General features: G+C 38.6%; 1 protein-coding gene across 1 annotated transcript in view; it reads right to left on the bottom strand.

Annotated features, from left to right (window-relative positions):
- LOC124722925 (rab11 family-interacting protein 1) overlaps positions 1-20695 on the bottom strand; it is a 99954-nt gene that overhangs the window by 20706 nt on the left and 58553 nt on the right. Inside the window, exon 6 of the mRNA XM_047248087.1 lies at positions 13452-13520. Within this exon, the coding sequence (XP_047104043.1) occupies positions 13452-13520 (69 nt within the window). The remainder of the gene's footprint in view (positions 1-13451; positions 13521-20695) is intronic.

The raw sequence follows: 20695 nt of genomic DNA, 5'->3' as shown, positions 1-20695 counted from the left end.
ACAAGTACTGCAGATAAAATTAGACAATGCCAGTTTCTTTATGTCTGATAACAGTAATTGCATTTTTCCCTCCACCCTCTTACTTTAATTGAAGACTTGTTCACAGTTATTAAATCATGAGGACAGCAAGTAAAATGAGCCATATTAGGCACCAAATTACTTATTCTGATGATGAATTACTGTTTCTATCAGTTTGTATGTAAGTACGTATTTTTGAAACCACACAGAATTTGTTCCTATAAACACAGCAACAGTGCTATTATTTTTATCTACTGCACACAAAACTCAACAACAAAAGCTTCCCTACTGCATCGAACAATTAAAAATAAAAGTAGAACGTTAATTTCGCAACCAGTGACTGAAGCAAAACCACCTTTTCTCGTCATTAATATTCCAAAACTGGCATCTGATTTTGTCCTTCATACAAAATTTCTATACTGGAATATTTTCAAATATTTGTTGGAAAGCTTTAAAACATTTACATTGATGGTCAGATGCATTAGAATAGGTAATAGTGTAAGATAACAGCATAGAGGTAGCGAACAATGCTGTAGAAACCACTGGAACCTAGTCAAAGATAGTCAGTGACTGCAGGAAAGGCTGGCTGCCACTAACAGAGTTACAACACTGACATGCAGTGGTTTCCTTTGAAAAGTACTGGTAGCTACAGAACTGTGCCAAAGTAAATATGTTTGATAAACTGATATAACAGAGTAGTACGGTTTACTTTCACCCTACCTTGGTGGTTTGGCAGTTTTGAGTCTATGCTTGTTGACCATTATCACAAATACATGTTCTGCTACAAAATGGATGTTTTAGAGTTGAGGGTTTGACAAACTGAAACAGCTTAATCCTCAACAGATTTCTTATCTCCAACCAATGTGATAGACTCACATTACTACAGAAACTACATACTTCTGATTGTGAAAGAGGGTGACAATACTAGAATCCAACAACATTACCAGTAGATAAATGATGGAAACTGGTAGCATCTTCTGAGGAGAAGTATGACAAATCCAGGGGGAATGGTAATGGCAATAGGACTTGCAACACAGTGTGATCAGAATCTTCATTGATTGTGGAGTGAAAGAGCTATAGATGAGAATTACTGGAGTGTATGTGAATTTGTAGTCAGGATCACAGCTGAGAAGACTGAAAAAACAGAAATAGATCGTGTCAAGGGGATCCAGGTAATGGATAGAAATGTGGAATTTATTTTGGACACAAATTTCGCAGAAGGTAGCAACACTAGTCAAATGGGCAGCCCAACAGTGAACTGAATGGACATTACAGTATGGTACAGTACAGACCATGGTTGCAATTAAACACGTTAATAAGCAGAAGTTTTAGACATGAGTATTTCCTTCACTCAGACATCACACTCCACACCAAACTGCCACCCACCAACCACAGCGAGGCACTCCTATTGCCATAGGAACCTCATATTAGGATTGTTTTGCAATACAACTCAATTTGTAATGCTTTTTCTTAATAATCTCCAATACAGACAATACATTGCTTCATCTTCCAAAACAAATCATCACACTATTATTTCCAATTGCCTTCTGGCAGTTACTCACAACCTTTTTTCCATTTCTGATGGAGCTCTTCATCCACAGAAAAGTTTGAATCTTTCCAACTATGTTTTCACTGATGGAGAGAAGGTAAAATAATACAAGGGTAAGATCTGAGCTGTAAAGAATATCTATAAAAACTTTAGAGTTCACTGCAACCAAATAGTAGTTATACACAGAAGCACCAAAAAAACTGGTATAGGCATGCATATTCAAATACATCTACATCTACATATTTACTCTGCTAGCCACCAGGCAGTGTGGGGCAGAGGGCACTATTCACGCCGAAGTCGTATTTCCCCCCCATTCCACTCGCAGGTCACACGAGGGAAAAACAACTGTCTGAACATCTCAGTACAAGCTCTAATTTCCCTTATCTTTGAATGGTGACCATTGTGCAATTTGAAGGTTGTTGGTAATAATATATCCTCTACATCCTCGGCGAAGATTGGATTTTGGAATTTAGTGAACAGCCCCTTCAGTTTAGCGCGTCATCTATCTGCAAGTGTGTCTCACTTCAAACTTTCTATGAGATTTGTAACGCTCTCACAATGGCTACATGTACCAGTCACGAATCTTGCCACTCTTCTTTGGACCTTCTCAATCTCTTGAATCAAACCCAACTGGTAAGAGTCCCATACAGACAAACAATACTCTAAGGCTGGATGAACTAAAGTATTGTAAGCAATTTCCTTTGTTGAAGGACTGCATCGCTTCAGGATTCTACCAATAAACTGCAATCTTGAGTTCGCCTTAGCCATTACTTGTGTAATCTGATTGTTCCATTTGAGATCATTTTGAATAGTCACGCCCAGATCCTTGATGGATGTTACCGCTTCCAAAGACTGGGCAATTGTTTTGTACTCATACATTAATGGGGATTTTCACTTTGTTATATGCAGTAGGTTACAATTACTAATATTGAGAGATAACTGCCAGTCATTACCCCACGCATTTATTTTCTGCAAATCCTGATTGATTTCTTCACAACTTTCGTGTGATACTACTTTCCATCATCAGCAAACAGTCTAATGCCACCCTCAATACCATCAACCAGATCGTTCATGTAAATCGTGAAAAGCAGCGGATCTATTATGCTGCCCTAGGGAAGCAGTACAGAGATATGTAAACAGGCAGAATACAGCGCTGTGGTCGGCAATGCCTATATAAGATAACAGATGTCTGGTCCAGTAGTTAGATTGGTTACTGCTGCTACAATGGCAGGTTATCAACATTTTAGTAAGTGTGAATGTGGTGTTAATAATCGGCGCATGAGCAGTGGGACACAGCACCTCCAATGTAGCGCTGAAGTGGGAATTTTCCTGTACGATCATTTCACGAGTGTACCGTGAATGTCAGGAATCTGCTAAAACATCAAATCTCTGACATAGCTGCGGCCAGAAAAATATCCTGCAACAACGGAACCAATGACGACTGAAGGGAATTGTTCAGTGACAGAAGTGCAACCCTTCCACACATCGCTGCACATTTCAATGCTGGACCATCAACAAGCGTCAGCGTGCAAACCATTCAATGGAACATCATCGATATGGGCTTTTGGAGCTGAACGCCCACTCGTATACCTTTGATGACTGCACTACACAAAGCTTTACACCTCACCTGGGCCCATCAACACTGATATTGGACTGTTGATGACTGGAAGCATGGTGACTGTCTGGTTTGAAATTGTATCAAGTGTATGGACGTGTACGGGAATGGAGACAACTAAGCGAATCCATGGACCCTGCATGTCAGCAGGGGACTGTTCAAACTGGTGGAGGCTCTGTAATGGTGTGCGGCATGTGCAGTTGGAGTGATATGGGACCACTGATATGTCTATATAGGACTCTGACACGTGACACGTGACACGTACATAAGTATCCTGTCTGATCACCTGCATCCATTCATGTCCATTGTGCAATCTGATGGACTTGGGCAATTTCAGCAGGAGAATGTGACACCCCACACATCCAGAATTGCTATAGAGTGGCTCCAGGAACACTCTTCTGAGTTTAAACACTTCCGCTGGCCACCAAACTCCCTAAACATTAACATTACTGGGCACAGCTGGGATGCCTTGCAAAGTGCTGTTCAGAAGAGATCTCCACCCCCTCATACTCTTACGTATTTGTCTGCAGCCCTGCAGGATTCATGGTGTAAGTTCCCTCCAGTACTACTTCAGACATTAGTTGAGTCCATGCCAAGTCATGTTGCGGCACTTCTGTATGTTCACAGGAGCCCTACACAATATTAGGCAGGCGTACCAGTTTCCTTGGCTCTTCAGTGTATTTTGTACACATGTATTTGATCCTTGTCATGATAAAAGAACAAACTGTCAATCATTGATCTTGGACTGCTTAGTGGATGATTCTAAAAGATGTGCTGAAACTTGAGGCAGCCATAGATCCCCATACCACCTACCAGTGTGCGAGTCAAGAATATGTTCTTACATCTCGTATCCCTTATGGCGATGAAAACAGTCTCCATTTTCTTCGTGGCAGACAAATGTTCTGACAGCAATGGTTGTGCCCTCAATTTAAAAACTCACATTTGATTTGTTATAATTTTTTAATAGTGAAACTAGGTTTGTCACCTACAACAATGTTGTTCACATAGTGAGATAAGCTGCTTTCAAATTTTTTGAACATTTATTTGCAACACAATGTGTTGTAAACTTCTCTGGCATGAAGCATATCATAATCGAAGATTGTGAGGACTGCAGGTGGAGAAAGGCATTAATATTCTTCCTTTCAGTGATGTAATAAACAGTGGTTTCACTCTGTTTGTTTCTGTAGTGTAGTACCAATCCCTTGAATGACCAAGGAATTAGATGAAGGTGAAAGGAAAGCATTCTCAGGCCTGAATAACTAGTGAGATTTCCTCTGAGCACTAATATAATGTCAGCAATAAAACTGGTTTCTTATTCCCCTTTTGATGATACTGTTAACTTATCCACACACTATATAATGCCCAGAACTGATTAAGACCTCTGACTATGAAATATGACATGAATATCTTATCTCAATAGCCAGATAATTTCCATCTCTCAAAACTCGAAATAACATACACATAGATCATACATCATTATAATGCTGATTACAGTAACATAACTCTAAAGGAAAATGAACAAACTGCCACCACAATATTTAACTGTTGAGAAGCAGATTATGTTGGCTCACCTTCCGGGAATGATTCCAGCAGGTTGCCAAAGGTACCTTGCATCTTGGTCCTCGCAAATGTAAGAGCTCAACGTACACAAAACTGTCCTGTCATCTCTAATGCTGGTGCTTTTTCTATTTTTAGTGTAATTTTTCACGCCATTTACATCCCCTCCACAAACTCCTCCAGTCTAGCTGTACACTAACATGTTCTGAAACTTGATATTCATTATTTTCTCTAGATTGCAGGTTGACAATCAAACATTAGATGGGTACACAAACGTGGACAATTAATATTTCACTTGTCTCACCAGCTCATCTTTAGGGTTTTCCTCACCATTTTCACACACACACAAAACCACAAACAGCAGCATTGCTGAGAGCTTGGTCCCACATTAAACCCTAAAAAACTATACCCTCCACCACTTGCATGGACTATGATATATTGCCAAGCAGGATGCACCACCTCATATGGTTTCCAATGACTGATAACCTGCCAATTAAACTGATATTTTTTTCTTGCTCTTACAATCTGTGACAGTCTAAAACGAAACCAGTCATTAACACACTATCGTCCCCAGTAGCTTAGCCTGGTAGCACTAGTTTTCTTCAAAGTGTGGTACTCATGGGACAATTTTGTCATTGGGCAGGGGAAGAAATCTGTGGTTGCACAACCTCAGAGACAGTGTGTCATATGGCTTATTTGATATCCTAGAATGGCAATACCAATTCTGACAGGACAGCAGAGACACTACTACTTATATAGTCATATTGGGTATTCAAGTGCGAAATGAGTACAATAGCCTGTGCCTATGATAGACTGGTACACACTGTGGCATTTGTGTATGAAGCCATCATTAATCAACATTCAGATACCTGTATGCAATTGAGCTCTTCTTTGCTTATAGCATGGACTTTGATTTTGGATTCTCAACTCTACTTAGCAAGATTCTTGAATATGTCATTGTCTGTCACATCTTCCTTGTAAACATGTAATCATCAACAACTGTCCCAGATGGTAGTCTCTTAGCAGCAGTTCTGCAACTCCTAACCAAACTTCTGCAGTTCCACAACTACTTCAGCATTAACAAACATTAAAGCTGCAAGAACTATGTTATCACAGCATATGCAGTTGCATGTATTTTTACATTTCCATATGAGAAAAAAATACTGCAATTACAAACATAGCTACCAAAAAAGCTCTCATTTAGGTAACAATCTCAAGAAGCAGGAAGCTTTTGTCTCTTGTGAGCTCTCTGCATCAGGTTCAAGATAAAAATAAAAATGGAGAATTACTTATTCTTTCTGTAACTCCGTGAAAGAAAAGTCTGCAATTTTACAGTAAATAATTTTGATGAGAACCTTACCAAACAACTGTGTACAAGTAGAGTGCAATTCTAATTCTGAGCACTTACTGTACCCTTTTTCTGTGAAATGACAAGTCCTGCACAACTGAAATTACATCCTGCTTAGGCACTAAATCTGCATCTACTTGACTAATGTGCAGTTCACACTTACATGTTTGGCTGAGGTTTCATACAACCAATTTCAGACTCTCTCTTGATTGTTCCTCTCTATACAGCATGTGGAAGAAATGAATACCGAAATCTTTCTGGGAGAACTTTGATTTCTCAAATTTCTCTCTTTATAGGTGAAAGTCAACAAAATATTTTTGCATTTAGAGAAGAAAGTTGGTGATTGAAATTTTTTCAAAAGATTTCATTGCAAGGAAAAACACCTTTGGTTTAATGACAGCCACTCTAAACACACTTATTACATCCATGGCCATTCTCTCCTGTTTTTTGATAACACAATACCAATTGCTCTTCTTTGAACTTTTTCTATATCCTCCATCAACACAATCAAGTAAAGATCCCATACAACATGGCAATACTCCAGAAGAGGACAGACAAGTGTAGTGTACATAGTCTCTCGAGTACAGTTGTTACATCTTCCAAGTGCTCTTCCAATAAAACATAGCCTTTACTTCACTTTCCCATAAGATTTTCTATGTGATAGATGCATCAATAGATCACTTTCTTTGAGGTATTTTATAGTGGTGGAACTCAGTATAAGGTCTAAGGTCCTGCTACAAATCGATTTCAATGATATGGGTCTATAACTCAGCAGATTACTTCTGCCTCCTTTCTTGTTTATTGGTATAATACGTGCAGCCTATCAGTATTTACATATGAGCCTTTCATCGAGCAAGCAGTTGTATGTGATAGGTACAAATTAAGTTATTTAATCAGCATACTATGAAAGGAATCAATTTGGTACATAATCTGGACTGTAAGATTTGTCTTCATTAAGTGGCCTAAGTTACTTTTCTTTACGAATGCCAACTTACTCATGTTGGCAGCTGTTCTTTGTTTGACTTCTGGAATACTTACTGCTTCTTCTTCGTTGAAGAATTTCACAGAACTGTGTTCAGTAACTCAACTTTAGTTGCACTGTCATCAATAATACTACCACTGCCATCACATAATGAAGATATTGATTGTGTCTTTCTGCTAGTATGCTTTCCATACAACCAGAATCAATTTCGATTTTCTGCCACATTTGGAAGGGAGTTTCATCTTGGAAACTATCAAAAGCATCTCACACTGAAGTCTGCACTAAGTTTCGAGCATCTGAAAACCATTGCCAATCTTTGAGATCTTACATTATTTTAAATCTAGCATCATCTTTTTGTTGCTTCTGCAACAATCATTTGATCAGTTTTGTGTACAATGGGGGATTTGTTCTGTATCTTATTAATTTACTTGGTACAAAATTTTCAATAGCTGTCAACACTATTTCTCTGAATTTACATCACATCTGGTTAAAACTTACATAGTTAGTTTGGAAGGAATGGAGACTGTCTCTTAGAAAGCCAGCAAGAGAGTTTTATCTGCTTTTTTAAATAGATATCTTTCATATTTATTTCTGGTGGATTTGGATTGGTACGGCATTCCATCTCGCTAGAGCCACCTTGTGGTCACTAATTCCTGTATCCATCTAGATGCTCTCTGCTCAGGATTGTTTGTCACTAAGACGTCTAGTATGTTATCACAATCACTTACACTTCGTGTGAGCTATAGAACTAATTTCTCAAAATAAATTAGTAACTGGAACAGCTAAAATCTTGCATTCCAGTCTACAAAGGTAGCACTGATGCCACAACCTCCAGTAGTAAAGCAACATATTTGGGTCTTCACTGTCTGGCTTTTTTGTCATTAGGTGCAGTCTTGCCTTCAAAACATACTGACATTCTCAAGTCTGTCATTCTCAGAAGCCCAGTTTCCAAATCTGTTCCTCTTGAATGACGAGCATTTCTTATCTGGTGTAATTTAATTTTGTACATCTAAAAAAAAGAATCATTGTCAAATGATGTTATAATAATTAAAACACCAAAGTTTGAGACTTTATTCTAACCTTAAGCGGAAAATTAACAGACAAAATTTTACCCACAAATACCTCTCCCTCCTGATCTGTTTCCTCCGAGTATTATTTTTCTTCCACTATCTAAAGTTCACAAGTTAACACACAAAGATGAACTCAGTAGCTCCCCATAATTTTATTTGAAATAGAAGTGTGTTCACAGTGTCCATACATTACCACTTTGTGGTTACAGTAGCTCTCACTAGATTACGAATGCACATCAAATCAAACCAACTTAAAATAGTAGCAACTACAATAATGCCTTCTTTAGTAGCTACATAAGCATGACAATGTTGCTGCACTATACGTGTGATTCGATCTATGGGAAGCACAGAGTTCGAACCTACATAGAGACAAGCATGGACTTGTGCACACGGCTATCGGCTAAGCATTCAGTACAACACACAGCACGATATGCTAGGTGAGATTCGCAGTGGTCGAACTCCAAGTAAGCACTGACCCAGCTGGCCAAGTGCCACCCACAAGTAAACACCTCCGCCAGTGGGTCTGCCCATCGTACACATCCCGTGCATCCTCCATGGCAGGTTATTGTACTATCCGACTGCGCTCCCCATCATGACGTCCGCTAGCAGCGATACTAAACCAACATTCATTGAGACTACATACACAACTAAATTGGTAGTTATCCTTTTGTTTATCAACCAGATTCTTCATCTGACAAGGCTAAAACTCTATGGATGTGCTGTTTTGTCTTTGTCTCAGAGCAGAGCATTTCCACCAACTTCCTAGACCTATCATTCAAGGACTGGACCAAGTTGCAGTTTCATCTCACAAGTCCAAGATGACGTTCTTGTTATTTCTGCCACCAAAACTGCACTTACTCTCACACCAGGCAAAACATGTTTACAATGATTATTAGTTTATTTTTCAGTCAATTTAAATGCCCTTAACAACCATATTTACCACACAATAGCATATTGTGTTAGCTGCTAATGCTCCACAAAATGAAATATTCATTGTATTGCCACAACTTCTAAGGAACTGCAAAAAAGTGAATGATAACAGTTTATCGTAAAAGAAATTAAGAAAACAGTTTTAGACAATCAATTATTTGTACTACTACTAAATTTCATCCAAATAAGTGACATTATGAGATAATGTACACATTAGAGATCATCTCATTTAAAGATGATGGGGTGACATTGGCTCTCCAGGCTCACGATTCAATCAGCGTCCTCAGCCTGTGCCGCGATACATGAGGTGTTGACAGCCCAGTGCTCCGGCCTGGTAAAAGCACAGCTCAGCGAGTGAGACGTGGTACGGTGCTGCCCGGTGACCCATATCAGACTGAGCCCACTCGTGCCAGATAGGCCAGCCTGTCAGAGGTAGAGTAGCACTGGCTTGCACCATGTGAACCATATTTATGGTTGTAAAACCTGCATCTTCCTTCCTTCCCTTCAAAAGTCACAGCTATTAGTTCATCCTATTAACTTAGTATTTTCTGAAATTTATGATATGAAAACTAGTCCTTATACTAAGCAAATTAACATCATAGCTACAAGGGTAAAATTTGACCACAGCACCAAACAACAGGTTCAGTCTTGTGTTTTATAGGCCACTGAACTTCAAGGTCTATACACACAGTGCAATTTTTTGTATGAATAGGAAGTTTATCTGGAAGAAGAGGGAGACTACATTGTGAGCGATGAGTTCCTTCTTGCAATCTGAGAAAGCCCCAGGAGTTGATGATATAGCAGCAGAACTCATTGAGGCTGCTGGAGAAGAGCTACGTGAAGAACTGTTCCATCTCGTACAAGTTATATAAGAAACTGGGGAGCTCCCAAAAGACTATAAAAATTTGTCACAGAAACCATCTGCAAAACAGATTTGAACAATACAGGGGCCTCAAGATATTGACCTCTTTCATTTCATAGCAGTTAGAAGGCAGAATGAATGCAATCATCACAGATGCACAATGTGTCTTTAGAAGGAGTGCAGGTACATGAGAAACAATACTCTTGAGGAAACACTATAGAAGGCTCAATATATTGTCTTCATTGATTTAGAAAAGCATCTGACAGGGTAGACTGGCGAATACTTTTAAGATGCTGAGAGAGAGAGTGGCATAAAATACACACAAACAGATGAGTAGTGCAGAAACTATACAGAGAAGAGATGGATGTGGTAAGGCATTGAGAACATCAAGAAGAAGCTACTGTAAAATAGGGTATATGAAAGAGCAACTCACACTCTCCCGTCTTGTTCAATGGATACATTGCAAGGGCAGATGATGATGTTAGGGACAAACAAGAGACTGTAGAAGGAATTAAAATTCATGGTAAGAAAATAGACATGTTGAGAGTTTCTGCCTGTATCATAGTGTTAACTGAAGTTGCAGAACAATTAAGCAATGCTGGTCCAGATGGAAATCACCATCAATTCTTCCTATAATTGAAAATTAATAAAGGTGAAACAAAAATCTTAGCAGTGAGTAGACAAAACATTGTTGCCCAATGCTCATTTATTAATGAGCGACTGAAGACCATCGAATTCTTTGCCTGACTAAAGAGTAAAATTACATCAGACAGAAGATCCAGGGAGGATATTGCATGGTGAAACCACCAGGCAAAAGCTGCTTTTAACAAGAACACCTCAGGAAAGACCTCATAAAGACAATTGGAGTGTGGTGCTGTACGGAAGGGAAACATGGACACTGGGACAAGCATAAATCACAAAATAACAGACTTCAGGATGTGGTGTTACCACAGAATGCTGAATGAAGAGGTGCTCAACAGAGTGGAGGAAGGGAAGCCTTGTCTCCTGAAGCTTATCAAACACAGAAGGGACACGTGGGTTGGCCACCTTCAGAGACATGATGGTATCATTAAAAGTATCACTGAAGGCATAGTAGAAGTAAAGAAAAAAAAGAGGCAGACCGAGACTAGAGCACATCAACCAGATCATGGAAGATACCACAGGGTTGCCACAAGTTTCCCCAAGCGAAATTGCTTGATATTTCCCTGATTTACAGACAAGTCTTGCATTTTTCCCTGATGAATTTTGAGATCTCAAGGTTAAGTTCAAATGTAAGTTGACAATCCGTCTTTGCAGCTACAGTAAACAAGGAAATATCTAAAAAAACTTCAAGCAGATGGTGTTTCCTGGTGTGAGCAAAAAGCTTAAGTACTAACAACAATGTCTTTTGTAATGAACTGTTTTTAGGTGGAGACAGCAAGCCAAATGGTATGTGTGTTTCATTAAGACCGCCAATGTTATTTTATTCCAATAAATCGAAACATATTGGGTGACAAAAATAAGTATTTGCTTGGAGTCGCAAGACAGATTTGAAATATCTTCACTGATTTCAGAAATAACCTCAGAAAATAAAGTAGGTCTCTTGAAAGAAGTGTACAAGTTGAGGAAGAAATGTGTAGGTGACTGACAATAAAATTTGGTTCTAATATGTTCGTTATTATCGTTATTACCCACTGTGTCATACCTATTACTTTACAGGTATTTTTTGACTTTTCTTTCAAAAAATATTTCAGTATACAGTGTACAAACCCCCAGTGACTGACAATCTTCTTCTTCTTATCGTCCATACTTTCTAACATATAAACCACTTTTTAAGTGCCAAAATGTACTAGAACAAATAAAATGTCTATAAAATGCCACACTGTACAATGTACTTGCAGTGAGACAGTCACAATCCCTGAAATCCATTGCCTGTGACCTCAGACCTACTGAGGAGCACCACAGTCCTGGATAAACCATGAATATCCCCTACATTACACTACACACAAACTGATCTGGCCTGTGGACAGATCAGTCAGACTAGATCCGATGGGCAGGGCCTGCTCATTAGTGGGAACTGAATGGCTTTAGATTGGCAAGCTCAACCCGTGACACATACCCGCAGGAAAGGCCTGTGGTTTTGGCCCATCGTGGAAATCCACTCGTGTGGCCAGCTATTCATGAGCCACAGTCAGCATGTCGATGAAATGAGACCACGGTGATCAATCCGTGCAACGGATAACTTGTTCAAATACTCTGAGAATCAATAATAATGAGGATAGGTAGCAACTCACAGTAAAGATGATTGCTAAGCCACAGAGAGGCACGTATAAAAGAAAATCACACTCTCAGAACTAAATTTTCAATCATAATTTTTGTCAGAAAATGAGAGCACACACACATTCACACAATCACCCACACACAACTCAGATACACATGACAGCCATCTACAGTCTCAGAATCAGATCCAAACAAAACACTCCTCATGCCTCCCTGCCTCTCGTCAGGTGGCAAGAAGCGGTGGCAGCACTGACTGCAAGCTGAGGAGAGTGGTAGGTAGGGAAGAAGCAGTAGTAATGAGGAAGTAAAGCCAGTGACGATGCAAGACACCTCAGTTAACGAACCATTTTGTCTACTGAGACAAAAAAAGATTATTACAGTTTTTTTTTTCAAATTTCCCTGACATGTTTGAAATTCCCTGATTTCCAGAACCCCTGGCAACCCTGTACCAGCTCCACCACCTATACCACTCTCAAGAGGGAGGCTGAAGACAGTAATGTATGGGAAGCTGCCATGAACCAATTTAATTTTGAAGACCTACAAAAAAGTGTAATGTGTCTTACACAGTCTCTTATTCATGATATAGTGATTAGATTAGTCCCTCATAAAAATGTAAGAGTAAATATACTGGGAACATCAGACCTACGCATCGGTGAAGTCCTGACAAAGCGTTCTGTTCCCTGGAAAAACCCAAGCAATCCTGGGAGTGTATATATGTTAATTCTGCTGGGACTATTCCAGGGAGCAATGTAGCTACTTGTGGTACATGCAGTCTAAAATTTCCTTGTGAGGCACAGAGGTCTACTACCTCACTGAGCACTATGAACCATGCCCTGACCACCATTTCTGCAATTGAGGATAATTCTTTTGACGAAATGTCTGATGCTGGTGGCCTGTTCCCAGTCACAGCTGTTGCTACAGACCAACCCCAGCTGTACTACTCACACACCACAGCAGCATTATGATTTGAGATCACACCAATAGTTTTCTAAGTTTTATACAGAGCAGAGATGGAAGCCATCAAGACAGAGCTCCTTCCGCCACTCGTGCAACTCCCAAAACCCACGCTGTCAGAGGCTGACCCGAGCAACGCCCCACAGTCTGCAGACAGATTGATTTTATTACTGCCTCCTGTGCTGCCACCTGTTGCTTCAGACATTGAAATATCACTAGATTCCACAACAGTCCTGGCATTGTCATGGTCACTATTGTTTCCATCACTCATCAGCATACGTAAATGTTGATTAGTACAATTGCTAACCTATACTTTTGGCTATTTTCTTCAAGCTCTTCCTCTTTTCCAAACTTCCAATACTGAGTAGACTGCCACCTGCAAAATACAAAAAGAACAATACAATGAAGGTTTTCACTGCTCATCATCTCTGCTGCTGATGAATTTTCCATGTTGTATGGTCATGATTCATGAAACACACACAACCATGCAAACCTGGTGATTCTCTGGCAGCTACAAAAATAATTACTGGCTTTAGCCAAAAAGCTCAAATAAAAGCAATAAATTATCATGAAATCTCCATTAAGTAACTTAAGGCAACAGTCAACAAAAGTATTTATACTGGCAGCATCACACAGTACTCATTGCATTTTAAAATACTTTAATGATTTTCTATGACACAAAAGGACCTGTTAGACTACAAGGCAAAATTTGGAAACTATACAGTTTGCATGGACAAACTGGAGTATGTTTCTGAAGCCTCATATGCAAACTGCCAGACTACGCTGCAAACTGTACTCACTATGTCGTTTGCACTATTGCACTTGTGTTTCTCATATATTAGATATACACTCCATATAATTTAATCATCATTGAACCACTAGTGAAAGGTTATTATTTTCCCCAACAAAAGTCAACAGTCCAGATACAATACTCTTGATGTTTCTTAAGATATGTCTCAATTGGAAAAGAGACTTCAGGGTATGATTAATACAAAAAAATATTGATATTATTCTGGGACTATTGACATGTTTGTGCTGTGTGAATTACTGACACAAATAATACACTGCACAAAATTTAAATTTTTCATGGAACTTTAGACTTTCCTTAAATGTAGTGTGAGGTAAGGCCGACTCACTAAGATGTCACATACCAAGCCCAAATTGCATATTTCATTCATATTCATTTTATACATGACATCACAAGAGATAAATAGTACATGTTGTTAACTGCCAAAGATGATTTAATCTTTGAAATTAAATTTGACTTTTTTTAAAGTTTAGAACAGTGACTGAAAGAATTTGCAGAAATGTTGCTGAATACTGTTGCAGTAGCCACCAGAAAGATCGCGGGAGGCACATATCGGCATGGCGCGTCACGGACAGTAGTTGCCACAAGTGAAGTACCGTCCACCAGAGGGCACGCGAGAATTCGGCCGCACCCTCTGCCGGTGGAACAACAACAACTCAGGCACCACGGGCTGTGCCCAGTCAGTTTTATATCGGGCATGCCTAGCAGACAGTTCCCGGTCTACACTATGTGAAGTGCGACGGACAACGTGAATCGTGTTAATACAATTCTGCTATCTACAGCACCATACTTTTCAATGATCATATGCAAAATACAAAGAAAGGTAAAAAGAGAATGAAAATGTGTGGAAGACACAAAGTCCACAGTGTGGTAGTTATTGGACGGCAGAGGAAACAAGAGATAAAGGTAAATATTACAGGTAATATGCAGGAAAAATGAGGTATTAGCAAAATGTGAATGAATATTGAAAAGACAACATGACCGTTACATGCAGGAAGACTGTGATGGTGAAAAACAAAACACAGAATTGAGGAATGGAAGGAAAACCAAATTTATCAGCTCAAATAAATAATAAGTAAAATATGAAAAATAGATGCAATAAACAGAAACAAAAATTGCATCTTAAAACCTTCAGCAGACAGACAGAAAGGAGCAAGATATATGAAAACCTGCATTATTCCATTACAGTTTCAAAATGGTTAATGAATAGTCACTCAAGCTGCTAACTTTCTTCCCCTCCACAGTTTTGGCTTTTACACTGAAGCCATTTACTAGTGGATCTGAAAATGGCTTCAATATAAAAGCTGAAACTGATTGTGGACTAATATAAAGAACATTGCAGTACCTGAGGCAGCTATTCATTAATTCAGTATACTGTTGCACACCAGCAGTTCTCTCCAAATAAGGGGAAACTAATAATTTAAAATATTTATTATAGGAAAGGCAGGAAAATGATGTCACATAGGAGCTCTTCGTTTTCTCAAATAATAAATCACTTCATGGTTAGCATTACTTTCTTTCCAAACTACAACATATTCCTCAAATCATCACACACACACACACACACACACACACACACACACACACAGACAGAGAGAGAGAGAGAGAGAGAGAGAGAGAGAGAGAGAGAGAGAGAGAGCTGATCTACTTTGTTAAAGAAAGCTCCCTACAACAAACAGTCTGATTTGGTTTGGACATAGTACGTCATCTTGAATCCCAACAACGAGATAATTTTGTTTCTTCTTCCCCTATTTGATGTCGAGCTGGATGCTAATCATATACCGTCATACTCTTTATTACCCTTTCCTTAGTTTTGTTTGTATACAGACTAGCTTAAAAGAAATGAACAGGCTAAAAGAACCTGGTTTCCATAAATTTGGGAATAACCATGAGAACCATAACAATTTGCAAAAACCGTAAACTAACAGACACAAATACTTATGTGATTATCACAGTAAACATCACATGCAAAGCAGAGGCACTAACAGCTAACTGACCGATATGATGAATGTAGCAGACAATTCTAAGTTTGAAAGCAGGATGGTAATAGGAGCTGTGCAAGTGAAGAGAACAGGTAAGATGGAAAAGCTGGTTAGGTAACATGGAAAAGCTGGTTGAATGGTATCACGCCATTAGTTAGCAGGCATACTGTAATGAAGATTGTGAAAGTAGGTTAAATAGAGGCATGCAGTGAATTGTTCATCTCTCACTGACTTTGTAAACAACTGTATCACAGGTTCAGTACAGACAAGGTTTAATTAGTGACAATCATGGTATGACAAACACCAATGATCAATATTTATGTTACATAATTGAAAGTGTAAGATCCTAAGCCATCCAAAATTTAGCGAACGTTTGTTGCAGCCACTTGTGGAGTGACATGAACTATGATGCTAAGCAGAGAAGGCTTCATAATGTTAAGATGGAGGACAAAAAGATAAGGGTTTAATGTCCCATCAATGGCCTGATAATTACAGATAGAGCACTATCTCAGATTGGAGAAGAATGACGATGAAAAGCTGCTGTGTCTTTTCAACAAAACCAGCCCAGCATTCACCTTCTGCAAAATTATCCCAAACCATGGGAAATCTAAATTTGGGTAACTGGTGGGGGATTTGAACCCACCTTCTGAAAGCAAAACCTTCATGAATGTAACATGTATGTTTGTAGAGTTTAAACCCATCACAGGAGGGAGCATTTGCAATAGGTACACTGACATGTACAATGGAGTGCACATCATTTAACACTTGTTCTCTTGACAGAAAAGTTACAATTACGTTTGCAAAGTGACAGCAAAAGATTTCAATTTGGCGAGAAGACAGAACCAGTTAATAATCACAACAGTGAATGAGAAATAGAAGCTGGTTCGTTAGAGGGAAATGAACGTATACATCTTAAAGACGAAGAAATGTCATGAAAATGATGATGTTGGTGACAATGATTTTGATTTTATTTGTGAGTCTTTTGTTGGTAAAGATGGTAAAACTAAATGATCCAAGGAAAGTATTATAGCCAAACCTGCAAAAACGGAACAAAAATCCTTCTTGGTCCAAAGAGGTCTGTTGAGGATATAACAAAGGAAGTGACACCTTTCACAAAGACTATTAATGAGGAAATGATTGCTTCATTGTGGAATACACCAACTTGCATATTAGAAACATGATATCACAAAACAAGTATATTTTTGAGAGAGAGAGAGAGAGAGAGAAGTAAAGGAGACATCAACAGAAAAGTCTGTGCTCTTATTAGAACCCTTATTTTGACTGGCTTGAACAGTGGAAATAAAGCAAATGATGAACAGCTATGGAGTAGTTATGGCACTGGTATGATGATTCTCATGAGTTTGTATGCCATGCAAACAGTTCTTATTTCTCTTCAGAAGTGTTAGATTTGATGATGGAGTGACAAGAACTTGGAGACATGAGAAAGATAAATTTGCACCGATCCTGTCATGTTTGGATAAATTTGTTACAAATTTTAAGGAAAGCTATAGTTTGGGAGAGTTTGCTTGTTTGTTCGTTCCTTCAATACATACCAAACAAACCAGCCAAGTGTGGCTCGAAATTCTTTGCTATTTGCAATGTCAAAACATTCTACATGGCATCAGTTGAGTTATACTGTAGAACACAATCAAATGGCCTTTACAAGGTGTCAAATAAACTATATGATATTGTGCATCAACTAGCAGAGACTTTGAATGAGTCCAATTGGAATATTACTTTTGATAACTGTTATATTAATTACCCATTGATAATCTCACTTTTGGAGAAACACATCAGTTGCACTGGAACTCTTGGGAAAAAATAAACAAACAAATAAATAAATAGAAGGGAAATCCCCCGGGAATTCCTACTACTGCAAGCCAGGAATATTGGTTCTTTACTGTTTGGATGCCTGACAGATGCCACAATGGTGTCATATGTGCCAAAAAATAATAACAGTGTTGTTTTGCTTAGCATCACACACAGTTAAGGCACAATTGATGAAGAAACCAATAAACCACACATTACCATGGACTACAACACGACAAAGGGAGGGGTCATTGCAGTTGACCAGATGTGTAGGAAATACTCTGTGGCTTGCGCAATTAGAAGATGGACAATGGCTGTATGGTTTGATTTACTAATGCTGGCATCAATGCCCAAATATTGTTTCAGTCTAACACAGAAACCCCAAGAAAATGAAGGACAATATTTCTGTAACAGCAGCTTCAACGCCTTATTAAATCTCATTTAGTTACAAGATCTCACATACCCGCACTTCCTAATGGCATCAAAATATTTTTGGCACCTTATAAACTGGAAGAGCCTCAACAACTGAGAGAAACTCCAAACAAAAAGAAGAGTTGCTGCATTATGTGTGAAAGGAAAAACAATGTCCGTTGTTATCAGTGTAAGATGTCTGTGTGCAAAGAGCATTCTTCCATTGTCTCTGAAAAGTGTGCATGTAACACTGGATGAAGTGGAGGAACAGAATGAGTAACATTTGTTTATACATAATAACAATAACATATTTAACAAATAACCAAAATATAATGTAATACAATAGATATAAAATCTACTCATCAAGTGGCAGCAGCACACATAAAAGAAGGTTGTAATTGGGCAAGCTTTCAGAGCCAGTGGCTCCTTCTTCAGCCAGAAGGGTTGAAGGGGAAGGAATAGGGACGAAAGAAAAGGACTGAAGAGGTCTAGAAAAAAGGGGTAGATTTTGGAAAAGTCACCCAGAACTGCAGGTCAGGGGGAGACTTACCAGATGGGATGAGACTCAGTCCCCAACAGTCAGTCTTTCCTTCTCATTCCATCCGGTGGCCCCAAGAATCAGTCTTTTCTTCTCATCCTGTCCGGTAAGTCTCCCATGACCTGCAGTTCTGGGTGACTTTTCCAAAATCTATTCCTTTTCCTATACTGTCCAGTCCTTTTCCTTCACCCCTTCTACCTGAAGAATGAGCCCCTGGCTCCGACAGTTTGCCTAATTATTACCTTCTTTTATGTATGTGTTCTGCCACTGCTTGTGAGTAGATATTTTTATCTATCCTATTACAACGTAACAACAAAAATGATTGTTTTCTTTGTTAAATAACACAAATATGATACAGTAAGTGTTACATAAGTAATATGCACTGTGAAACAAATGTAGGCTGATTGTGATTTTAGATTAGTGTGTGTGTGTGTGTGTGTGTGTGTGTGTGTGTGGTGTGTGTGTGTGTGTGTGAGTGTGTAGAAATTTGATGTTAATTAAAAGAATAGGATAATTTTATTAGATTCTCTAACTACCTACTATGAGGAAATTAAGTTCAAAAATTAAAATATATGCTTATGTATGTAAAAAACAAAATAAAGTTAATTTTTTTCAATGCCAAGCTTATTAAGCCAGTATTTTTTGTGCCTCTAAAGAACACAATGGCTAGGTGATAAGAGTCAACCATGCGACCACTGCTGTTGCAAAAAATGACACGACCACTCGAGGGTTAAAAGAGCACTTTTTTTTACATACTGCACAAATAACAGAGCCGTTTCACATGCAAATGGAGTGACATATCTCTATGGAGATGAGATGATTCATGCTTGTCTGTCTCCTGAGGGTGGCACATAAGCCAATGATTTCATCCTATAAGAGTTATTTTAAAAAATCTCATATTTTTTAGGGGCATAGAGAAATATGGTTGTTGGCCACTATGCTGTGACTGCACTGCTTCTGCTTCCAAACAAGAATGTGCGCACTTTGATTGAGTGCTCAGTCTTGGTTTGGCAGCCATTCAATATAGAGTTCCCATTCAACAGTACTATGAAGTACAAAGCTTGCACAGTTATTCAATTTTTGAACACAAAGGCATTAAACCAGTTAAATTCATCCCCAATTGACTGAAGTGAATTGACAGTCATGAATGGATGTCAAAAACATTTGCTAGGGGTGTAGAGAGTTTACAATCGGTTGTACTTAAATTCATGATGGAGAAAGGAGCAGCAGGCTGCCAGTTCCTGACAAGTCATGAATGCTGAGGAAACCATGTGTTAAGATCAGAGGATCACTCTGAATACTCACCAAATTTCATTCCCTAGCTTTATCGTAGCATCATCCACAGGATTTTAACAGAAAAGTTGCAAGTTAATTCTAGTTATACCTGTGAAACAAATGGAATGTACCTATTTCATACAAAAGAATTTCTGCTGAAAATTGTGCTAGTTTTGTTGGTTGTCTAAACAATGGATCATGGTTAGAACCGATTTCACAGTCAATTGCTAACAATGCTTATGATGCTTTCTGTTGAATATTCATGTCAAATTTTGAAATGTGTTTTCCTAAGAAACTAACTGGAGCCCATTTATGCACAAATAACTAAATCTAGTTCCTCGATTATGTCAGGCATTAAGATTTCCTGTGTGACTTTAAATATGCTCAGTTCTCAAATGAAAAGGTCCACAGATTTCCAATTTATGGAATAAGGAAAGATTTATAAGAAAATATACTGACAGGTAAGTGTAAAGGCAAAGCTTCTTAGAAATGATATAATAAGAATGTCAGCCAACTAATCAAAATCTGTATGGAATACTGTAAAAACTGGAAGATGGAAGATACATGAAGAGCAGGGAGATACGCTTAAAAAGGTTGTTGTTATCAACAGTGCAAAAAAGGCCTGCCAAAAATGCTTCCCAAAAACTTAGCTTAAATATCAAAAATCAAGATAAACTAAGATTTTGCACAGAAGCATACAGCATGAGATTCGTTCCAACTAATGAGCA

This window comes from Schistocerca piceifrons, chromosome X (genome assembly GCF_021461385.2).
Source record: "Schistocerca piceifrons isolate TAMUIC-IGC-003096 chromosome X, iqSchPice1.1, whole genome shotgun sequence".
In the NCBI taxonomy this organism is placed as follows: Eukaryota; Metazoa; Arthropoda; class Insecta; order Orthoptera; family Acrididae; genus Schistocerca; species Schistocerca piceifrons.
This window is presented reverse-complemented; position numbering and strand designations above follow the sequence as displayed.